The sequence below is a fragment of the Rhea pennata genome, chromosome 12 (assembly GCF_028389875.1).
Source record: "Rhea pennata isolate bPtePen1 chromosome 12, bPtePen1.pri, whole genome shotgun sequence".
Lineage (NCBI taxonomy): Eukaryota > Metazoa > Chordata > Aves > Rheiformes > Rheidae > Rhea > Rhea pennata.
In genome coordinates, this window is record NC_084674.1 from 17,161,005 (window position 1) to 17,182,108 (window position 21,104).

Below are 21,104 nucleotides of genomic sequence, written 5' to 3' on the forward strand. Positions count from 1 at the left end.
GCGGAGATGGCGGCGAGCGCGGCCGGGGCCGCCGGCGCCCCCCGGCGAGCGAGCCGCCGCGCTGCTCTGCGCTGCGCCGCGCAGGGCCGCGACCGCGCTCGCCGCCGCCCGCCAGCCCCCCGCCCCCCCGGCGAGCCCCCTCCCCTCCCCTCCCCTCCCCTCCCCTCCCGTCCGCCGCCAGCCGCTTCCGCCCGCCCCCCGCGCTCCCGCGCATGCCCGCGTTATGCAACGGCCGCGCCGCGCGGGCTGCGCCGGCCCCGCCGCCCCAGTGCCGCAGCCGCAGGGCAGGGCAGGGGCGCTGTGAGGGCGGCGGGCGGCACCGGGCCGGCGGCGGCGGCGGCGGCGCTCGGGGCGCGCTCCCCCGGCGCCCGCGTGCGCGCCCCGCGCTCTGAGTGGCAGCGGCGGCCGCCGCCAAGTCCCGCCTGTTCCGCTCTCGGCGCTGCAGGCGGCGGCGGCGGCGGGCTGGCTTCCTGCGCGCTGTGCCGCCCCCCCTCCCCCCGGCAGTCGGAGCCGCAGCGGCAGCAGCCCGGATCCCCGAGCCATGGCTCTGTGAGAGCAGCACATGGCGGCCGCAGCAGCCATGAGCCCCCCACTAATCCATACCACTCCCCCCTGAGCAGCCACCTACCGCAGCCCGCGCTCCCACCCGGCTCCACCGCGCTCACTACCCGCCCGCAACCGCCGCCACAGCCGCGCCGCCCGGCCAGCCCCGGAGCCCGCCGCCGCCTCGGGGCCTCCGCTCGCCCGCCGCCGCCGCCGCCGCCCGTCCTCGCCATGGGAGTGCAGGGTTTCCAGGACTACATCGAGAAGCACTGCCCCAGCGCCGTGGTGCCCGTGGAGCTGCAGAAGCTGGCCCGGGGCAGCCTCGTGGGCGGGGGCCGCCAGAGGCCCCCGCAGACCCCGCTGCGCCTCCTCATCGACGCCGACAACTGCCTGCACCGGCTCTACGGCGGCTTCTACACGGACTGGGTGAGCGGCGGGCAGTGGAACCACATGCTGGGCTACCTGGCGGCGCTGGCCAAGGCCTGCTTCAACGGCAACATCGAGCTCTTCGTCTTCTTCAACGGCGCCCTGGAGAAGGCCCGGCTGCACGAGTGGGTGAAGCGCCAGGGCAACGAGCGCCAGACGGCGCAGCAGATCGTCAGCCACGTCCAGAACAAGGGCACCCCGCCGCCCAAGGTCTGGTTCCTGCCGCCCGTCTGCATGGCGCACTGCATCCGCCTGGCCCTCATCCGCTTCCACATCAAGGTGAGCAGCGGCCGCGCCGCCGCCCGCGCTCCCGCCGCCGCCGCGCGGCTCGCGCGCGCCCCCTCGCCCGGGCGCCGCCGCCCGCCGAGGGGCTCGGCGCTAAGATGGCAGCGGCCGGGCGCTCCCCGGGGCCCGGCCCGGCCCCGCCGCCGCCGCCGCAAAATGTCGGCGGGCCCCGGCGGGGGCGGCTCGGCGCCCGGCTTGGGGCGGCGGCGGCGGCCTGGGCGCGGGGCCCGGCCGGGGGCACCGCGCTGGCCTCAATCCCCCCGGGGATTTTCTATTTATACCCGCCCGCCGGCGCCTGGCGGCAGGAGCGGGGCGACCCGCGGCCGGGCGCGGCGGGCGGCGCCCCCGCGGAGCCCCGGGGCGCGGAGCGCGGGCGGCGCGGCGAGCCCTGCCTCCATGTTCTGTCGGGGCTGCCGCTCCGACTCAAAATGTCCCTTCGGCCCCGCCGCCGCCGCGGAAGCGCCGCGCTCCCGCCCGGGCCTGCCGGGGGGAGGAGTTGCGCGCTGGGCGCCCCCGCCGAGCGCAGCGATCTTGCTGAGGACGGGGCGGGGGGGAGGAATAAATCGGTTAAGCGAGTTACCGTGCGCGGTAGATCAGCAACAAGTCCCCCTGCGGAGGCGAGGTGTCGAAACTCGCGTTGAAATTGTTCTCTCCCGGACGCCGAAGTTGGAAGCGCCCGTTTCGGAAGCGCAGAATTTCGCTAGATCCTGACCAAATGCGTTCGTGGCCTTTCGGCTGAGTGCGGAGTGTTTCATCGCTTATTTAGCGATAATGAACCGTTTCGTTTTAGGAGATCGCGAGCACTGACATAACAATTCCCAACTCACAGCGTAAACTTCTTATTTTAAGGAAAACTCTGTGTTTTCTGATAATGTAAACAACAGTTCAGGAGAGAGCTGGGGTCCGTGGTAGTCTTTACTCTGACATCGAGGACATGATTTCAAAGGTTGCAGGATACTAACAGGGTACGTCTTTCTGTACAGAATTCATAATCCGTGACTGTTCTGTAAAACAAGGAAATTTATATAAAAATTGTTTAACATGAAACAGAAGATATTAGGAAAAAAAACCCTGTGCATGGAATTGCAATTTTAAGAACTGTTTGTTCAGTTTCCCACTAAGGAGGAAAGAAGCAGAGGGAGTTAAACACGAACTCACTGGTTTCAGGCTTCGCTGCCAATTACTTCTATACTCTGTAGAGTTACTATAGAAAATACCATGCATCCTTTAGAGTTGCACATGGATCAGTAGCTGGAGCTTAATGTTATCTGTTTTTTGTACTACTCTTGGTAGATTATAAAAGTTTTGGCCTTGTTGCTGCCATAGGGTAAAGATTACTTTCTTGAAAGAGTTCTCCTAAAAGGTGACTTTGGGCTAAGTTTCTCAAAGTTCTGCCAAAGGGGAAAAGCTGTCTTGGCTTATTAGTGGAGCTCTGGTTGCTCGGCGAGGCTGATCCTTCGCAGGAATACGTTGTTTAGTTTTCTGCTTGCCAGGCCTGGTATTAAGTCATCCTGCGTTTTAGAGGCGGTTGTAGTGGAGGCGAAGCTGACAGCGAAGTCTCAGCCCTCCCGGCCCCTGGTGGAAGCGCGGCGAGGCTGGAGCTGGCGCAGGGACCTCCGCGCCGGGACCTCCGCGCCGGGTCCGCTGGGTCGGCCTGCAGCGATCAGGGCGCCCGGAGGCCACCGCTGGTGACACGTTAGTGCTGGTGCTGCTCCTGGTTGGCTACTACGGATCTGCGGTTTTGGGTGCCCCAAGCGCAGATCTAGGCAAGAAGCAAGACTGTGCCCCCTTGAATAACTGCATGTAGTGTGCTATGAACTTGAAACAAAGAAAAAGCTTGTTCTTAGAGCACTAAGTTTCACAAAAGTTCATGTTTTAGGCTTAATGTTTTTTGAAGTTAAGAGATTATTGCTGCGTCTGTCACATTAATCTTTTCTCTGGTCAGAATATAGGCAAAATGATAGGTTTTTTGGGGTATGAGTACTGGTAAGAATGTGAATGACGACTAAAAAAGAACATGAATGGTAACTAAAACTTTGTATATAATCTGATCTGAACTTTGTTGTATCTAGGAAATACTTTTTTTGTTTAGCCTTTGAACAAAAAGTATTAAGGATCATGCAGTGAAGGTATTAATCTTGGGGTAGTTGTGAATGTGCTATAAATATTTCCTTGCTGTTGAGACTTAAAAAATCATTAGTGATTTGGGGATATGCTATGTGTGGGATTAAGTAAACTTTTTAAATTATTACTTGTTAAAATGGATGTTTGCTTAATGCAATGTTTAAGATGCATACTATCCAAATGAAACCAGTTGTTTTGATGTTGATAGGAAATTGATATTTGTAGGAGTTCTGTGGCATTCTGTTTCAGTCTGGTTAGTTTCTGTTTGAGCACATTTCATCTTGATAAAGTTGCCGCATTTGACAACTTTGTCACCTGTAGCCCTTTGTTTACTTTCAAGCTTAGCTGTGGCATTAGTTTCTTTGCAGTTTCTTGGTAATAGGCCTTAATCTCTAGAAACAGCTTTAATAGAGGACACCTCATACTGGGTCTCTTGGCTAACTGTTTTTTTTTTGTTGTTTTTTGGTTTTTGTTTTTTTTTTAAGTGAATGGGGGGAGATACAGAGGGTGGGTGTTTGTCTGTTGTAGGTCAGCACTTAGACCTAGCAAGTGTTAGTTAGCAAATACTATTTTAGGGGGGAAGAATGTTTATTGCTGTTAAGAACATTCATATGATTGAACCACCACTGAAAAGAAAGTCCATATTGTACTGGTTCTTGTCAGCAGTCTTGGAAATGGGAAGAATATCATTAATTCCCAATTGATGCCTAATTTATAAAGCTGCTGAGAAACTGTGTGAATAGCTCTGTGTGAGTCGATTCATTTTCAGGTTAGGCAGAATATTTCGTGGCTGTGGTGGTAACATATACAATGCACTTTAGAGATACTGTTGAACTTAAAACATACTCATTTTTTCCCCTCTCTTTTTCTAACACAATTTATTCTCTTTATAAATCTGCTTTATTATCTTCTTTTCTCTAAACCTACCTCCAATTTTATTCACATTCTTCTTCTTGATCACTTTCTAGCAACTCTCCTCGTGGGCAAAAAGCAAACACAACTTGTTTGTATGATTTTTATTTGCATGTATGTGATTTTTTAAAAAATTTGCATATGCATAGGGCAATTGCAGAATTCTAGTATTTTCTCTCCCTTTGTTTTGAGATGTTGGGTTTTAAAATAGTGATTAGTTTTAAGTATGAAACTAATTTTCATATTTTCAGGAAACATCTGAGTCTTGAGTAGAAAGCTTCTGTGCAGAGTTAGGAACTGGCTACCAATTTAATCTATTTTGGTAATTAGAGGGGAGGAAAAAAAAACTATATTCCATCCAGAACAATTATAAATCACTTGCAGATGGTTTCAGCAGGATGTAAAAATAACAGGTTCCTCTGAGTTATAATAAATATCCTACCAGTTCTTAGCTTAATTGTGACCTGATATACTTCTGTTTGGGGAGAGGGGAAGTAGTTTTTGAAATAAATGGGTTTTTTTATGCAAGGCATGTTTGCTAAGCAACGAACATCTTAACATCTTTAATACTTTGGTAAGACCATGTTTTAGCCTCCATGTTTAAATGTGTATGTACATGTTCACACGCAGCAAATTGCATTTCATCTAGTGGTGTTAATGTTTGCATGTGATTTAAACCTGAACATTATTCCAAATTAATGGCTTTATTTCTCCCTCTCTCCTCCCCTGTTAATTCTGATTCTGATCTGTGCACTTCCTCTGCATATAGTTGCATCTTCAGATTCTACTCTTTCGTCTTCAGATTCTACTCTTTCGTAAGACTTTAGTCATTTAAATGACTCTCATCTGGTTTCGGTTTTGATTCTGTTGCAGGTTAGTTGTACCTTGGTAAGCAGCCCATGTAGCTCTTCTCCATGTGACTGTTCAGTTATTTGAACATGGATTCCAGTATTACATAAACACACTGCCGTTTCACACTCATAACATGCTGTGTCAGATAGCTCTATAAAATGAGGTAGGGAGGGAACTGGTGGCTGTTGAGGTGGAGGAAATAGTTTATAGGAGATCAGAATGGGCCCCAGGCTTAGTTTCCTCTTATATTGTCTGCAAACCTGTGTAACATGTACCACTGCAAAAAGAGTTCGTACTGTCTTTACAGATAATTAATTTGTTTGGTGGTGCATGCAAAGGTATGTGGGCATAATTTAAATCTATCTACTTTTTATTTAAAAAAAATCTGTGGGTGACTATCTTAATTTAAAATGTATAAAGACTTGTAAGGTAGTAGCATTAGGAATAAAGAGAGGGTTTAGTAAGATTTTTATTGATCATATAAATAGCTCTGTGAATGGGATGCTAACTATTCAGTCGCTTATGAGTTTGCTTTGAAGGGAGCATCTCGTGAAACTACATGGGAGAAGCCAAAACATACATAACTCACTGGGAGATTGCAGTTCAATACAAGATTCACACAGTGTCTGTAAGGCATAGAAAAGGGAAGAATCCCTTTAAACTTGCATTGGACAAAAGAAACTTTTTGCTGAAAGGCAGGTTAATGGTGGAATGTTTTACTGGACTATAGAGATGCAGGACTAGTTGCTTGAGTTCTGCAAGACTTTGGCTGTAGAGGAAATAGCTTCACCAGCACTAACACTATAGCTATTCATAAGTAGTGTAGAGAGTGAAGCTAATAGTTTTGTGCTTGTCTTTCTCTTTTGGGATTGCTTGCTGTAGATTGGTGTTAAAATCAAATACTGAGGCTAGTTTGTACCAGAATGAGACTTCTGTGGGTTTTTTAAAATCAGTGAATGTTCATTACATACATAGAGGATAAAAGGCATCAAAAGCACTCAGCTTGCTTTAATTTTTGTTTGCTGAGGCTTGCATGCAAACTGTAGTTGTAGTTCTTGTGTGTAGAAATGCAGGACTGTCAGTACTAAGCTGTCATCTTGGGCTTGTGTGGTGGTTTTCTGTTTTATTGCAACATGCTGCATGGTAGGAGGATTGCTTTTATATTTCCAGTGTTAGAAATTGGCCCAAGTCCCCCCAGCAGGACATGTCTGTTCTAGTCGTCTGACTGCCATAGACTAAAATATGTGCTTTGCTAGGCAACGTGAATTGAGAGGTGAATTTTGGGCTTTAAACTTGAAATAATTTGCCCCATCAGACAACTGTGCGTAAATGCATGGGTTATACAGATTTGAAAGTGGAAAGAGGAAACAATTAGACTTTACACTGCAAATAGGTATTTCAAAGACTGAAAAAGTTACCTGTGTTCATCTAGGGATACATTTGTTACCTTTTAAAACAGGGGTGCAAATCTTTATAAGTGGCTATGTGATGGGAGGGGGTGAGGGAGCATTTGCTTTTAAGGGGGCATCTTGGCTTGCTAAATGGTTGAAGTATCCACTGCTTTAGGAATTTTCCCAGGAGTTGACTTAGACATTGGTATAATAACATGTTTAAAGTCTGCATGTTTCTGTTAATAAAGTTACTTCAGATTAGCTTAGTAATATGTAATACCACTTCAGTGTGTAGGCTTCCAGAACTTTGTATTTTGTTTCTGAGTGCTGCTTATAGCCTGTATATCCTTATAGGCTTTGTCAGTGTCACCGTTTTTTTAAATTTCTTTAAATGTTCTGCATTTCTAATACATATTTATAGTTTCAGAAAAATCCAGTGTATCATAATAAATATGATAAACCAATAATACAGTTTCACATTGTAGCTGATTACTCTGTTTTCCACTATAGGTTGCACAGAGCATTGAAGATCATCATCAAGAAGTAATTGCTTTCTGCAGAGAAAAAGGGTTCCATGGTTTGGTTGCATATGATTCCGATTATGCATTGTGCAACATCCCTTACTATTTCAGTGCCCATGCCCTAAAACTGAGCCGTAATGGGAAAAGTCTCACAACAAGCCAATACCTAATGCATGAAGTTGCCAAGCAACTGGACCTGAATCCAAATCGCTTTCCTATTTTTGCTGCTCTTTTAGGTAAGTGAAATAATAAAAGAACTTGGTAGTACTAGTCAAACTTAGAATTTCAGTTTCTTTTAACAGTGTTTTAAAATGTATGTGCCTAATTTAAGTGAAAGCATCTAAGCACTTGTTTCAGTCTGTCCTACTGTTTTTGAGGTGGGCCAGGTGCTTGTTCGTAAGGCCACACAGATGCTGAATTTGTTGAGATCTGTGAGAGATGCAAATTATGGCACTCTAGAAACGAGGGTAGGAAGTAAAAGTTCTGCAAAGCTGTTGCATAGCCAAAATACTCTGTGAGGCAAAAAAAGGAAAAAAAAAGACTGCTGTGGTTATACTAGTTCTAGTCTTAACGTAGCATTTAAGGTCTACTTCTAATAGCTCTCTTTTCAGATTAGGAAGTCCTATTTTCTATTCTACCAAAAAATAACATAGAGTATGGAGTGTAGATTTCTGGATTATGGGAGCTTGTTTCCCTGTTAGAAGGAAAACTAGTATGACTGTGCATCAACTGCACTGGAACTATATTCTACTATAATTGAATGAAACTGCACAGCAGGTGTGATAACCAGGATTTTACTGTTCCATTACTTTTATGGATAGTTTCTTAGTACTTCTGCTCCTAATGGTAAATGGTGTAGTATCTTTAATGATGACAGATAGGAAAGACTTCAGTTTTGCATCTCATCTGAAATGGGAACATGTTAACATACTTTATTTTCAGACCGATGGTAAAGCATATACTCTCAGATGGAAGAGAACATTAATGACAAATGAAGTAGCCTCCAATTAATAAGATTTATTTGTTATAGTCTCCTAACTTCAGGTGAATAATCGGAGAGTAATCATGTTTTTGATCATATGAAGATTTAGTTTGTATTGAAAAAACAATGCGTGTGGGGGCGAATGATGTAGCATGAAGATAATACAATTTAGTCTTTAATGTTTATAAGTTTCTCATCCAGGCAGATACCTCACATACTAAGAAGGAAAGAACCTACATACAGTAGAAAGTAACAAGTATTTGATTGGCTGAAGTTGTTTTTATTTCTTAATATATGATTTTTTCATGTCAAGAACAGCTGCCCACTTGTATGGTTGCATGAAAGAATGGCAAGTGATTGGCTAAGCAGCAATTTAAAACAAAAAGTCTGGGTAAATTGGATGACAGACTACTATTGCTAAGCTTTGTTTTGGACTTCTATAAATAAGTTGTTGAATGCCAGTTCAGTGAGTAAGGATTACTGTTTGAAGAGCAGTTTCACAGTTACAAGATGTGCTTTACAGAATTAAAGTGTGTGTGAAAGACATTATTTTAACATATCACAGAATTTCGGCTGCATGGCTTGTTGTGCCATTGTTGGCTTGGTTATATTAAATGCTATGTGAACAACAGTAAACTTTCTGAAGATTTTAAAGTTTTATGCAAAAAGCTCTGAACAGTTTCTTGCTTGATAGTTTATCTGACAAAATATTTTTCAGCTTGCTTCTGAGGAGAAGGAAACTGATGTCATTAAGGCTTATCTCAAACGATTAGTAAAGAGATGTTGTGTAGTTTTGTTTTTTTTTTTTTTTTTCAAATTGGTTCAATCCCTAAGCAATTGAGCTACAAGTTTAGTTGGTTTATGTGTATGTGTGTTTTGCTCAGAGCTTCCCTTGTGTGTGTATTGAGTAAGAACAGAGAAGAGTTTTTGGAAGGTAGACGTAGAGCAGAAGATTCTTCAGACTTCTTACTGTTTTGGGTATCTTTTTATTTTTTTTACTAGTGGATATTATGAAACCTAGGTATTTGGTGATATAAACAGTGATTATATAAATCTACAATAAACAGATATTGTTTGGCTTAAAGTACTGGCAACGTTTTCTGACTCTTACATCCTGATGAACATAGCAACTTAAGTTTTTTTAATAAAAATACTAAATGCATATGGACACGTAATTGTGAACGTTGTGACGTATGTTTAAAGCAGGGTAGCTAATCAGGTCTCAATAAATCTTTTGAACATCTGAGGGCTTGCGTGACTTCACAGGTCATTCTGACTTTGCTCCTGTGGTCTCTGTGGGTTTCCTGAATCTCATAAGTAGAATGAAGAAAGTCACTACAGGAAAGTATGACCACGAACTTGATTACAAGGGAAGATGTATGAATCTGTTACATTGTTCTGTTCTGGGTGCATCAGTGTTACTCCCCATGCTAGCCATTTGCTTTGGAATAAATGAGTATATTCTGAAATAATTGCAGTTAAACTGCTGGCTTAATGTTTACAATTAGAGGAGGACAAAACTATCATAACAGCTATGTAATTATTCTGCTTTGGGTCTGCAGATCAGTTTTCCCGTGTAGGGAAAGCTTGAACTACTTTGTTTTCAGAAACTTTGTCATTAACTTCAAGGCTGAATTTGGCTGAAAAGAGAAGCTGAAAGAGAACCAAGTCTAGCAGCTGAGAAGTGAATACGTTTTGAGTGTATTCTTCCTTCAAACGTTCAGCAGCAGGAAGAGCCTGAGGAATTGCAACTAATCGGTCAGGGGAGGAGAAAAAAAAAAGAAAAAGCATTCTTAATGGCAAAAATGTTTGGGATTGAGTTCTTTCAGAGATACGGTCTTTCTGTTTGAATGTGCTAGGAAAATATTTTTCTGACTGTACCAGCTAGGCAAATCAAAAAAGAATTACTATTTGGGAAGCTTATGTACAGTGTGTGGTTTGTTTGTTTGATACAGCGCTCTCCTTCTTACCACTTGCCATGCAGAAGAGATTTTACAGTTTTAGCTTTATAATACAGGGAGTATTCTTGTCATGAGTAGTTAAAATGTGACTAAGATACTGTGTCCTGTTAGAGTGGGCACTAAGGTTCTGACTTGATTGTTGTTGATATAAACAGGGATTGATTTGAATTATTTTTAAAATTTTAAATTGAATACTTGGGAATGCTTAAAAAAAGCTTTGTTAGAAAAACAAGCAGTGTATTGTATATAGGTCTGTAATTTTGTGAACTCTTTAGGAAGGGCAGTGGCTTCAATTAGAATCTAATTGCTTTTTTTAAAAAATCTAAAGCATACACTATAATAAGCCATTAAAATGGAAGAAATCAATATATGTTGAGGCTGTTCAGCCAGATCAAGAAATAGAGGTTGCTTATGTAATGCTGATCTCTTCTCCACTGGGACAGTACTTTGTAACATGTTTAGTTATGTAGTCACATTCTGTTCCTTAGTAAAATTTTAGGAAACCATAGGGTAAATGTAGGCATCACTTCTTATTTGGACTGCAGAAAACAGTGCTGTGCTTGAAAATGCTAAACTTTAAAATTTAATATAAGCTGAGAACTGATCAAATTATCAGACTGTCATATGTATGTATTCAGGAGCATAGCATTAACTGTAATGACAGGTGGAGGCCAAACAAGATTGAGGCCCTGGTGGAAGGGAGAGAAGCTCTGACTATTTTAAAAGATAATCTTGGAATCTGCAGGAGTTATTGTTGGTTGCTCACAAAGCTTTCTACTGGTCTGGCTTTAATTGATTTTTCCAGACCTGGCTTATAAAGGCTGTATAATCCTGCCTTGGTTAGATTTAATTGACTAAGATTAGTAATAATGTGACTGTTACATACAAGCATGCTGAATGTCTTTCTGATGTGAGTTTAGGGTTTAGCTCTTCATGAATAAAGATTATACTATCTGCCTGTTGGAGATCTCAGCAGTAGGAGAAATACTGTTTGAACATGAAGATTTCTCTCTCTAGAGAGCATCCAGTAGTCACCAGACAGTGGATGGCCTCCTCCATTTTCACACATTAAAGAGCATTAAAAACAATTTAGAATACTTTGAAAGCAAAATATCAAGAAAGTAAACAACTGTTGTGGTTGTTCCAGTACTTTAATATTCTTTGTGAGTAGATGAGAGATCAAGATATTGTCCAAACTATGGAATGCCCCCCCCCCAAAAAAAAAAGCTCTAAATATATCGACAACAGTGAGAACTGTGCATTCACTGCTAAATTGCTGCTATTTAAAACTAACTACTGAAAAAGATCCTTAAGTTTTCTATTAGAAGTGTAGTAATACATTCTGTTTAGCTCTTCCTAAAGTCTGGATTCCTAGATACTGAGCTGTATCAGTTGATGATGAGTTAGCTGTTTACTTGATTAATTCAGATGTTTGAAATATTTCCTAACTAATAATTTTTCTTTTTTTTTCTGATTGTGATGTGCTTTGAAAAAAAATCAAAGTAATTTAAATGGTCTTCCATTTGACATAAGTAGCTTGGTAGATGCAGCTACCATCTATAGTCTGAAATAACTAAATGATTTTCTAATTGCTGTGATGATGCTAACCCTAACACAGCCTCTAACACACACTGTTGGCTGACCTGGTAGGTCAGCAAAAGAAACGTCAGGAAGTAGGAACCTGTCATCCAGAGCTGCCGGTGTTCCATAAATCTGCCTTGTGGCTTGCCATCTGACCCGCAGTATGTAGTGGAGCACAGTGCAGAAGTGCCAGAGGTAGCTGGGATGTGAATCAGTAATGGTGTATGCTGTGATGCGAGAAGGACTTTGCAGCTTCAGCCTGGGAGTAATAGAGTGTGTTCTTACATTGTTGCACCTGAATTATTAAATCCTATTGAGGATGCCCTAATAGAAATGCCAGATTGAGGTCAGCACAGTTGGTTGTGACTGTGGCTCTGTTGCTTCTTTAAGGCAGCTGGGTTTCATCGAACAGTGCTCCTCAAACAGAAGGAAGCTTATTCTTCTGTAACTGCAGCATTCCAGTTAGGTTTTTGTGGACTTTCAGAAAGATATTTACAAATTTAATTTCTCTGCAGTGAACATATTTATTATAAATTGAGAACTAACAGCAAATTTGTTTTATTTCATGTAGAATCAATATATGTGTTAAAGTGTACTTTTAAAATAAAGTTCTGCATTGTATTCTAGGTAATCATATTCTACCTGATGAAGATTTGGCTTCCTTTCATTGGAGTTTACTTGGTCCAGAACATCCACTAGCTTCACTTAAGGTACAAACATAATACAACTACTAGCAATTAAGCTAAAACCAATTATAAAATTGTAACAGAGCAGTGTAATATACTAATACTTCAGGTATTTTGCTAGTATGATATAAAGCAAGAGGGAGATTATTCAGAAAGGCTTAGGTTAGCCTGTGTAGCTCATGCAGATTGTGATTCATAGCAGCTAAGCTAGGCTCTTGGTCTCAGTTACCCTGTGGTGTCCCTGTCTCTCTGTTGATTGCAGAGGATACCTGGGGTGATTAGCCTTACTAGGCTAAACTTAGCTGTTGTGATCCTCCTAAGTGCTCTTTAGCTGCATGAGCAATACACCAAACAGCTTCACTGAGTGGTTTTACATTGAGAATATAGCTCCTTACTTTTCTTTTTTAAGAGAAGACTTTTGTTTTCTTAGTCAAAAATAATTAGCAGGATTCCTTGCTGCTATATTCTTCTATTTTCTACTGATCTGAATTTGGGTGTAATTCTCAGTGATCCCTACCTCTTAAATTGAAATGTAAATATACCAGAGAATAGGTCACACAAGAAAGCTAATGTGGCCTTCAGCAGATTTTTTTTGAGGCAAGTAATTTGTGTTGAATGCTCATAGTTTACAGAATATCTCTTCTGCTACTTAATCATGCTTGCTTTGTGCATCTGCCACATAGTTATAAAAGGGAAACAGGAGGCATCAGAGAATGGAATGATAGTGTTATCTTTCTTTCTCTCTGCTGCAATAGATGTCTTTTTTTTTTTTCCCCTAAGATGCCACACACTATCAAACTTCTGACCTAAAATTTAAGGTGTTTCATTGTTCTTTGAGAGCTTCACTTGTGCAATAAAACTGTATTGGCTTTTGTTAAATGCTGAAAGGTTGTTTTCTTGTAGAATCTACAACAAAATTAGTTTTTTTTTCCTGTTCCAAATGTTTCTTAAGCAGTGAAAAGTTGTAACTTCACCAAAAGTAGAATTTAAAGGCAGATTTGAGATTTTCAGCATAGTGTTCAAGAATTTTACATGCAATGCTCAGCCAGCAGCCATGACAATTACCCTCCTCCCCTAATTTGCTACCACTCCTATCTTTGGGAAGATAAATGTACATACAGTGTAGTGGCAAAGTAAAATACATGCCTGCATGCTTGTCAGTTCCTTGTGAAACTTGAGATGGGAGGGAAAAAAAGACCGAAAAAGCACAGGTGTATTTTCATTTTTGACTAATAAAGTGAAAAAGTAGGATTTCTCTAAAACCGGTTGATAAACTGTCAGATGTTCATGAAACTTTTCTGTGTTTAGGCTGTCAAGTTGAATAATGTGTTTTATAGCCACCTTGGAATAGGATTTCAGACGACTGTACCTTGTGAAGAGCCTTCTAAACATACTCTGTGTTATTTTGACTAGAATGAAAACGATGTATTTGTCACTTTGGTTCTATGTTTACATTTTCATTAAAAGCACCAATTGAGCTTTGCACCTAGCATTCTGAGGAAATGATGCATGTTTTCTGAGGATGTAGTTGGGCTTGGTCAGTTCTCTCTTCAATATATTTTTTAGATCTGTTGACCAGTATTAATCAGATTCGAAAACGGTTTGGGATAGCGCTTCCCCTGTGGCTGTTAGAGGCTCTGTGAAAGCTGTTATACTGTTATCGATGAAAAAGACCCAAATTAGTGCTCTTACTGAGGATAAAAACAAGCAGAACACATAATTTGTTTCATTTCACAGCAGCTGGCTGGCCAATTGTTAAGTGCATAGCCCCAAATTAACTGCCGTGCTTCTGTCTTCTGGCTGATACCGATGTCAAAGGGAAAGAAAGAAGCAAGGCTAAAGCAAAAAGAACGCAGGTCTACAGGAAACCAAGCTTCATTAGTTGCTGTTCATGGAACAACTTATTTTTTTAGCTTCTTTTTCAACCGTTCTCGTGGTTTGAAAATATAATGTGTTTCAATAGCTCATTAGCTTAATTTAGTTTCATTTGACTTGCTAGTGTATCAATGATGTCAGTACAACTGACCGTAGAGACCTTTTTTGTTAATTGCAGATATGCAGAAAGTGATACTTCTTGTAAATTTTATGAATGCTTAAAAAAACTGAGAGATGTGTTTATATTAGCCATAAATTTGATAGCAAGAAGTAGTTTCAGAACAGTGATGCTTTTGAAAAGCACAAACTGTCACAACAGCTGGAATTGGGGGTTGGTTGTGGTTACAAACCAGGATGTGATCCCTGGGCTTTGCTTAACAATTTTGTTTGGCTGCATCTATTTAGAGTTTATTTAGTTGTTACTATTGGCAATTTTCCATAGCCAGGAACCAAAGGTTCCACATTCCCACCTCATCCAACTCACTTGGGATTTATAAGACCTTCTCATTGCATAAAGATTGAAAGATTTAAATCTTTTATATCTAAGGCAGTGTGATCTTGCACTTCAAAGCTGGTAGTGAACTTCAGTTCCCAATGGCCTGAGTTGTTGCTTCTCAGCATTTTTGAGGTCTGCTAAGAGAGGTAATAATATATGATTTAGTTTTGACATTCTTTTTCACCTTTTAATTATGATGTAGCAAAATAGTTACTTTTCCTAGGAGAAAAACTTTGCTAGTTCACTAACTCAAAAGTGTGGCTTAGAGAAGAAATTCAGACATGGAAGACTGGTGGTGTATCTGCTGTGCTCAATATCAACAGAGTAAGACAGAGAAAAGCCAAACTGTTTAAAGGAAGGACATGAGGATAGATTGTTAATCTAGCAGTATCTGAGCAAACATGTGAAGGTAAGGGAAATGGAAATATGAGGAAAGATTCAGTCTTTTGCATCTAGAATCAAATGAACCTAGCTGTCATGACAGCATTTTTTACATGCTGGATAAAAAGCCTTGCCTTTCAGAAGAAGATATCAAGGATACCACCATGTCAGCAAAACTGTGAAGTTCTGTGGACAAATTTAGATGAAGAGAGCTGATTTGCTGTTGCTTCAACTGAGAAAAAGAATCAAAATTGCTGACATTACAAGCTGTTCTGACTCAGGGTCTTGTCTGTTTTAAATGTCCCTGTAAACAGGTAATGCATCTAATAAATGTGTAAACTGCCTGTGGTTGTGTCTGGTTATTTGATAAAGAGCAGAGAACACTAAAATAACGATCTAGAGCAGAATTTGAAACAGGACAGGGATTATTAGCTCTTCTGAGAAAGAGTTTGACCCCAAGACCTCATTTATAAGCCTGGAATCATACTACTTTTTATTTGTGTGTTGGGGTTTATTTTTGAGAGATCTATGAAGACAATTTCGTTGCCATTTTGGGAAAATACAAGAACTTGCTACAGGATGGAGCTTCAAGAGCAATACATTCTTATATCAGAAAACTGTTAGGCAGGGAGTTTCTCATCTCAAGAATGAGTTAGGGTTAAGTTAGGAGCACATAGTAGCAAAGAAGTTCAGACTCTATACACCAGGAAGGGTAATCTAGAAACAATCCTAATGCAATCTCCTTTTTGTAAGAGAAGAATATGCAAGGAAACTACGTGAGGATTGCTGTCTCCATTAGCAATATGCCATCTTCACATAAAGTTGGTTTTGAAAGGATGAATTGGACTGTCTTTGGCAAACTCTTGATGTGCCCATCTGCCAATATACCACACCTATTTTTACCTGGCAAAATCAGTTATCTAATCTCTGTCATTGTTTCATGTTAGTAGAGACAAGTGCTGCCAGAAAGCAATCCCAAAATATGCATGTTAGGCACCTTCTCTGAATTGCTCTAGGAAATTCCTATCCTTCTGTATTGACTTCAAACAGTATCTGCAGGAGGGAGACTAGAAGGAACTTAGCTAGCTGAGTAGCTGCTTGGATAATGTGCTGCTGCTCAGATAACAGAGATGATACTAATGATGTGCTTAAAGTAAGTATTTTCCTTTCATTAGATGAAAGAGCCGTCATAAGATAATTTAGGTTGGAAAAGACCTCAAAGACATTTAGTCCAACCTCCTCTCACATCAGGGTCACAGCTTGAGTGCAGGCCAGGATGCTCAGGACTTCACTCAGATGGATCTTGAAAACCTTCAATGTTAGAGTTTGCACAACCTGTCTGGGCACCCTGGTTCACTGCTTGACAATCCTTCTTATGTACAGTCTGAACCCATCTTGTTTCAGTTTATACCTGTTTTCTCTTGTCTTTCACTGTGCACCACTGTGAAGAGCCTGGCTCTATCTTGTCTTGTCCAGGCTGAGTAAGCCCCATTCCCTTAACCTATTCTCAAAGAGCAAGTACTCCAGCTCCCTGACCATCTTGATGGCTTTCTGCTGAACTTGCTCTAATTTATTGATATCTTTCTTGTATTGGAGAACCCCCAAACTGAACAAAATAATCTAGAGGTGATCTAACGTGCTGAATAGCAGGAGATTTCACATCCCTTAATATACTGGCTGTGCTCCTGTTTTACAGCCCCAGGTGTAGTTGGTCGCCTTTGCTGCTGGAACACATTACTGGCTCATATTCAGCTTGCTATCTACCAAGATCCCCGGGTCCTCCTCAGCACAGCTCCAGCCTATATTTCCTTCATAGGTGCATTTGTACTTTTTGAATTTCATAAGGTTCCAGTTGGCCCATTCCTCCAGCTCATCTAGGTCTTCCTGGATGATAGCCCAGCCCACTACTGCCATGAGTAGTGTGCACAGTTGTGATGCAAATTGACTAACATGAAATCTATCAGTATCGTATTTCTGTAAGTTGCTTTGGAGCTCTCCTCTATTCTTTCTGCTATCATTTTGTTCCTTTCTTCAGATTTGGTTTTCTCATAGTCATATGATTAAATTGTCAGAAAATGGTGTAGTTCTGTGTATTTATATTTGTTACCACTGTGACATGTGGAAGTAGAAAGAGGTCATTTTTTCTGATCAGGATGGGTGGAGGAGGAGGGGAGAGAGAATTTCTCTTTAACCTGATTTTAAGGGAAAAGCTGAGCTTTGCTAACTTGATAGGATTTTAAGTCATTCAGTTAACTTGCCTCTTCAGAAAGCTTGTCATTAGGTCAGATGCCCGATAAGCCTGTAAAATTAAATATTTTTAACCGTCAAAGGCTGAGACAAGATCTAAACAATTTGGATGAGATCTTTAGTAGAAATTACTGGACAAAAAAAGAACAAAAGGCAAGGCAATTTGCTGTTTTATTCTTCATATCTTCAGCCTTTTCTCTCCCCAACGTAAAACAGCATTCTCTATGTGTTACCTCGTAATTACTGAACATTTGAGGTATCCTTTTTAGTGATTTGAAAATAAGGCTGAATTAAGTATCTGTTTTCAGCAGGCACAACAGTAAATGATGGCACTTCAGTTGGTTGGCCTTTAAAGGCTTCACTTCCTAGAGAGGGGGAAGCAACCAGAGTTGTCCTGTCCCTTATGAGCTTTTGCAAGTGCTGTTTGGGTATCCTTATAATTCCACAAAGTTAGGTGTATGTCATCCTATCCTTTTCAGATAAAGCATTTTTGCAAGTTTATTTTGCCAAAAACAAGATGCATTTTTATCTTGTACCTTCAGGGGTTGTAATGCTGCTTTCTGCCTCTCTTTTTGACAAATACCTATATAGAATTAATTTTCTTTCCCCACTTAATCTTTACAAAGTGCACTGTTAGGTCCCTTCTGATTTTTCACTCAGTGGTCCTTCATGAAATTAAAGTTTTCCTTTTACAGCTAGGAAAAAAACTGTCCAATTTTCAGATGACATGTACTTTCTAACCTGATGGCCTCAAAGTGTGTGTTCACCTCCATAGTTGCCCTTTCAAAATACATTTTCCCTCTTGCTTGCTTGCTTGCTTGAAATGCCTCTGTGGAGGAGAAGAGGGAAAAACGGCTTCTATGAAGAAATCTCTTTTAATGAGAACTTGATAAAAATATGGGGCTGATATTTTTTTTGAAACACTGAGTGCAACTAAAAGTAAGTTTGAACCATTAGCAGATTCTCTAATTTTTACTATTAAAAAGTCTTCATTTTGTTTCCATACCTAACATTTACTGAAGACCGGTTATGTGTTTAATGCATGCAGTGTTAGAAACAGTAATTATGGTTCAGTACAAAACTTGAAGTTTGGGGTTTCTAGAAAGTTCTAAAATGAATATAAATCTCTTATATCAGGAAAGTAGATCTTATTTCTCTGCTTTTCTGTTTTGGCTTTGTGTGGGTAATGAAATTTTTAGTTTTGTGGATGTTCTCACAAGTGGACTGAATATCTTTTACAACAGAATAAAAGAAAATAAAAACTAAATATGTGAACTGTCTCTGTATCTACAGTACATATTTTCAAAAAGTCTCATTTTGAGAGTTAAAAATACGCTCCAGTGACGTCTTTGGGCTATATGTTTAAAAGCAGCTAAACTGGGTGTGACATTTGCATAGTAAGCCCTTAATATATCTAACTTGAGTTTCGTACTTCCAGGGTTTGAACTGAATATTAGTGCTTAAGTGTTGTGACTGACTTCTTCTCTTAATGCTAACTGCTTAATGCTAACTAAATACTGCTATCCTGTGAATTGCCTAAAGCTAAAGATGGACTGCTTACTCTTTCATCCACTGAATTTTCAAGCAGATACTGCAGAAACACCGTAGGTAATACTGCCACGTTTCTCAAAAGGACTCTGCAGAGAACATAGCTAAAATGACAAGGCAATGCTATGATTCAGTAACTTAGTTATTAAATGCACAAATAAAATGGTAGGTGTTCATAAAACAACTCAGATTACTAATCAGAAGAAAAGCTATTTCTCCTTTTTGAAGATTGGAGCAAACCTTGTGAATGTTAGTGACTGTAAACTTGTATGTGTGTATGAGCTATGTTCAGTGCTATTCTGTATACTCAATATACATAATAATTAATATTTTTCAATTTTTTCTCATTTTTTTCTTACATAAAATATAGAAATATTGGGCAATAATTATGACCTTTCAAATCTTGAACTGCTGAACCTTGCAAATGTGCAGATTTAGGCAGGTTAATAGTGAAAACCTAGCTGCCCTTCAAGTTAGTGATAGAAGGCTCCAGAATTGTACAGAGGTCCCATGTAGCATTTTTAGAAAGTCCTCAGGCATTCTCTGAAATTTAGGACATGTGCATGTCTTAAAACAAGAAAACTTGGTAATTCTATTAGATCAATAATTTGGAACAAGAGGAGGTTACTGAAAACTAGAACACAGATCTTCGAGGTAATTGTTGCTGTAACTGTTAGGCCTTTTTACTTGCCTTGTGGACAGGAAATACCTTTCTTAAACTGTATAGAAAGATTTTATTTATTTTTTTTTTTATTTGAGCTTAGCAAAGCTACTGCAAACCCAGGAAGCGTAGTATGGCTAAGCAGATGTGCTGTTAAGCTGTAGACTTGCTTGTTTTTTAAGTGATTGTTGTAAAAAAGTTAGCAGTCAAAGTTGGCTTCCAAGCAAGTTTTGTTTTTGGTTAGTCCAGAAAAAAGGACAGATTTAGGTTATACATCACTAATGAGTCAGATTTAAGCTCTTCAGTTTAAACTTTTTCACTGAATATTTCTCATTCAGATCTCTCCTCTTGGAAGACTGAAAAAGAGTAGCAGTACTCTACAGAATTCGTTTAAGAGGAGGATTAAGGCCTTAATTGAATGAAACATATAAGGAAACACTTTAATTCTTTTTACTTCATAGCTTTACTTAATACTTAGCAAAAAGCAAATTGGACCAAACATTAATCTATTTCCACAGTGTATAAAAATTACAACAATTTGTTTTCCAAGAGAAGAAAAAAATAGTACTTTTGCAGTAAACATCAACAGTAATTCTGAAACAGATAGGAAGGGGAGGCTCAACAGTAATGAGGACTTGATACACTTGAGATAATTTGATAGCATGCAAAATGAAGAGAAACCATATAGTAACAAAGATAGGACTATGTGAATTTCCTTTCATCCCACTTTCCAAGGGAGATGGCCACATTGAATGATGATGAATTGCATAATACAAGGAATCTGTATACATGCATTATATAATGATGTAAAGATGTTTTGATTCAGCAGAAATCTTTCAGATCAGAGAATCACACTTTATTTCTCCTATTTCTCAGAGAGAAGATGATTTGGTTATTGAATTCAGCTAGGTAACAAAATATAAGTGTTGCTGAATTTAGGAGTGGTTACTAGAATCCATAAAAAACTTAAGTTTTTCTGCTTTCAGCTTTTCTGTTTTTATATTACGATTTTCAGTTTTGGAATAAAGTCTGAGCGGAAAGCTCTGCATGGTTTATCAGATTCCTCACCCTTATTCAGTTGAAAGACATCATTCACAATGTTTTTGATTTTTTTATTGAGTTTGGATGGTTAAATCCTCTCTGTAATTGTGTCCTACTGTTAGCCTTTCCTGCAGTATCTTAGTCAAAAGAATTATTCAGAAGCCCATGAAAGAGAGATGGAGCCAGTGTAATTAAGGATTCGAAGTCTTAGCTGTTGAGGCTCCTTACAAAGTAGAGAATGAAGTCTGGCATGGGGAAGAGACAATGGTTGCATAAAGAATGAAGAAGAGGGTTGGTATAGTCCATAATAGAGCAAGGTAGCCTTGCTGAAAATACTTCGTGCTTGTCTGTGTCAAGATTATTACCCAATTCTCAAACTGTAGTTGGAGGCCTCTTCTCCATTTCTTTGAGTAAGCACTTTGTGCTTTCTTTCCCAATGAAGAGGGAAAATGATAGAAAACTGAGTGCAGTTCACCAGTTCTTTTCATCTAGCAGTATTGTCTAATACCAGTTAATTTTACAATGGTCCTTGACTTAAAGTTCCTATTGTACATATAGGAGCACATAGCGCATATGAGAGTAGCAATTCCC

At 40.7% G+C, this 21,104-nt stretch overlaps 1 protein-coding gene across 4 annotated transcripts in view; it reads left to right on the forward strand.

Annotated features, from left to right (window-relative positions):
* Positions 1 to 472: 472 nt before the first annotated feature.
* The window catches only part of FAM120A (family with sequence similarity 120 member A), a 55,837-nt gene continuing 35,205 nt past the window's right edge, over positions 473 to 21,104 (forward strand). For all 4 annotated transcript variants that reach the window (XM_062585189.1, XM_062585191.1, XM_062585192.1 and 1 more), the window contains exons 1-3: positions 473 to 1,248; positions 7,044 to 7,290; positions 12,206 to 12,288. In XM_062585189.1, coding sequence (XP_062441173.1) covers positions 775 to 1,248; positions 7,044 to 7,290; positions 12,206 to 12,288 — 804 coding nt within the window. In that variant the 5' untranslated portion in view covers positions 473 to 774. The remainder of the gene's footprint in view (positions 1,249 to 7,043; positions 7,291 to 12,205; positions 12,289 to 21,104) is intronic.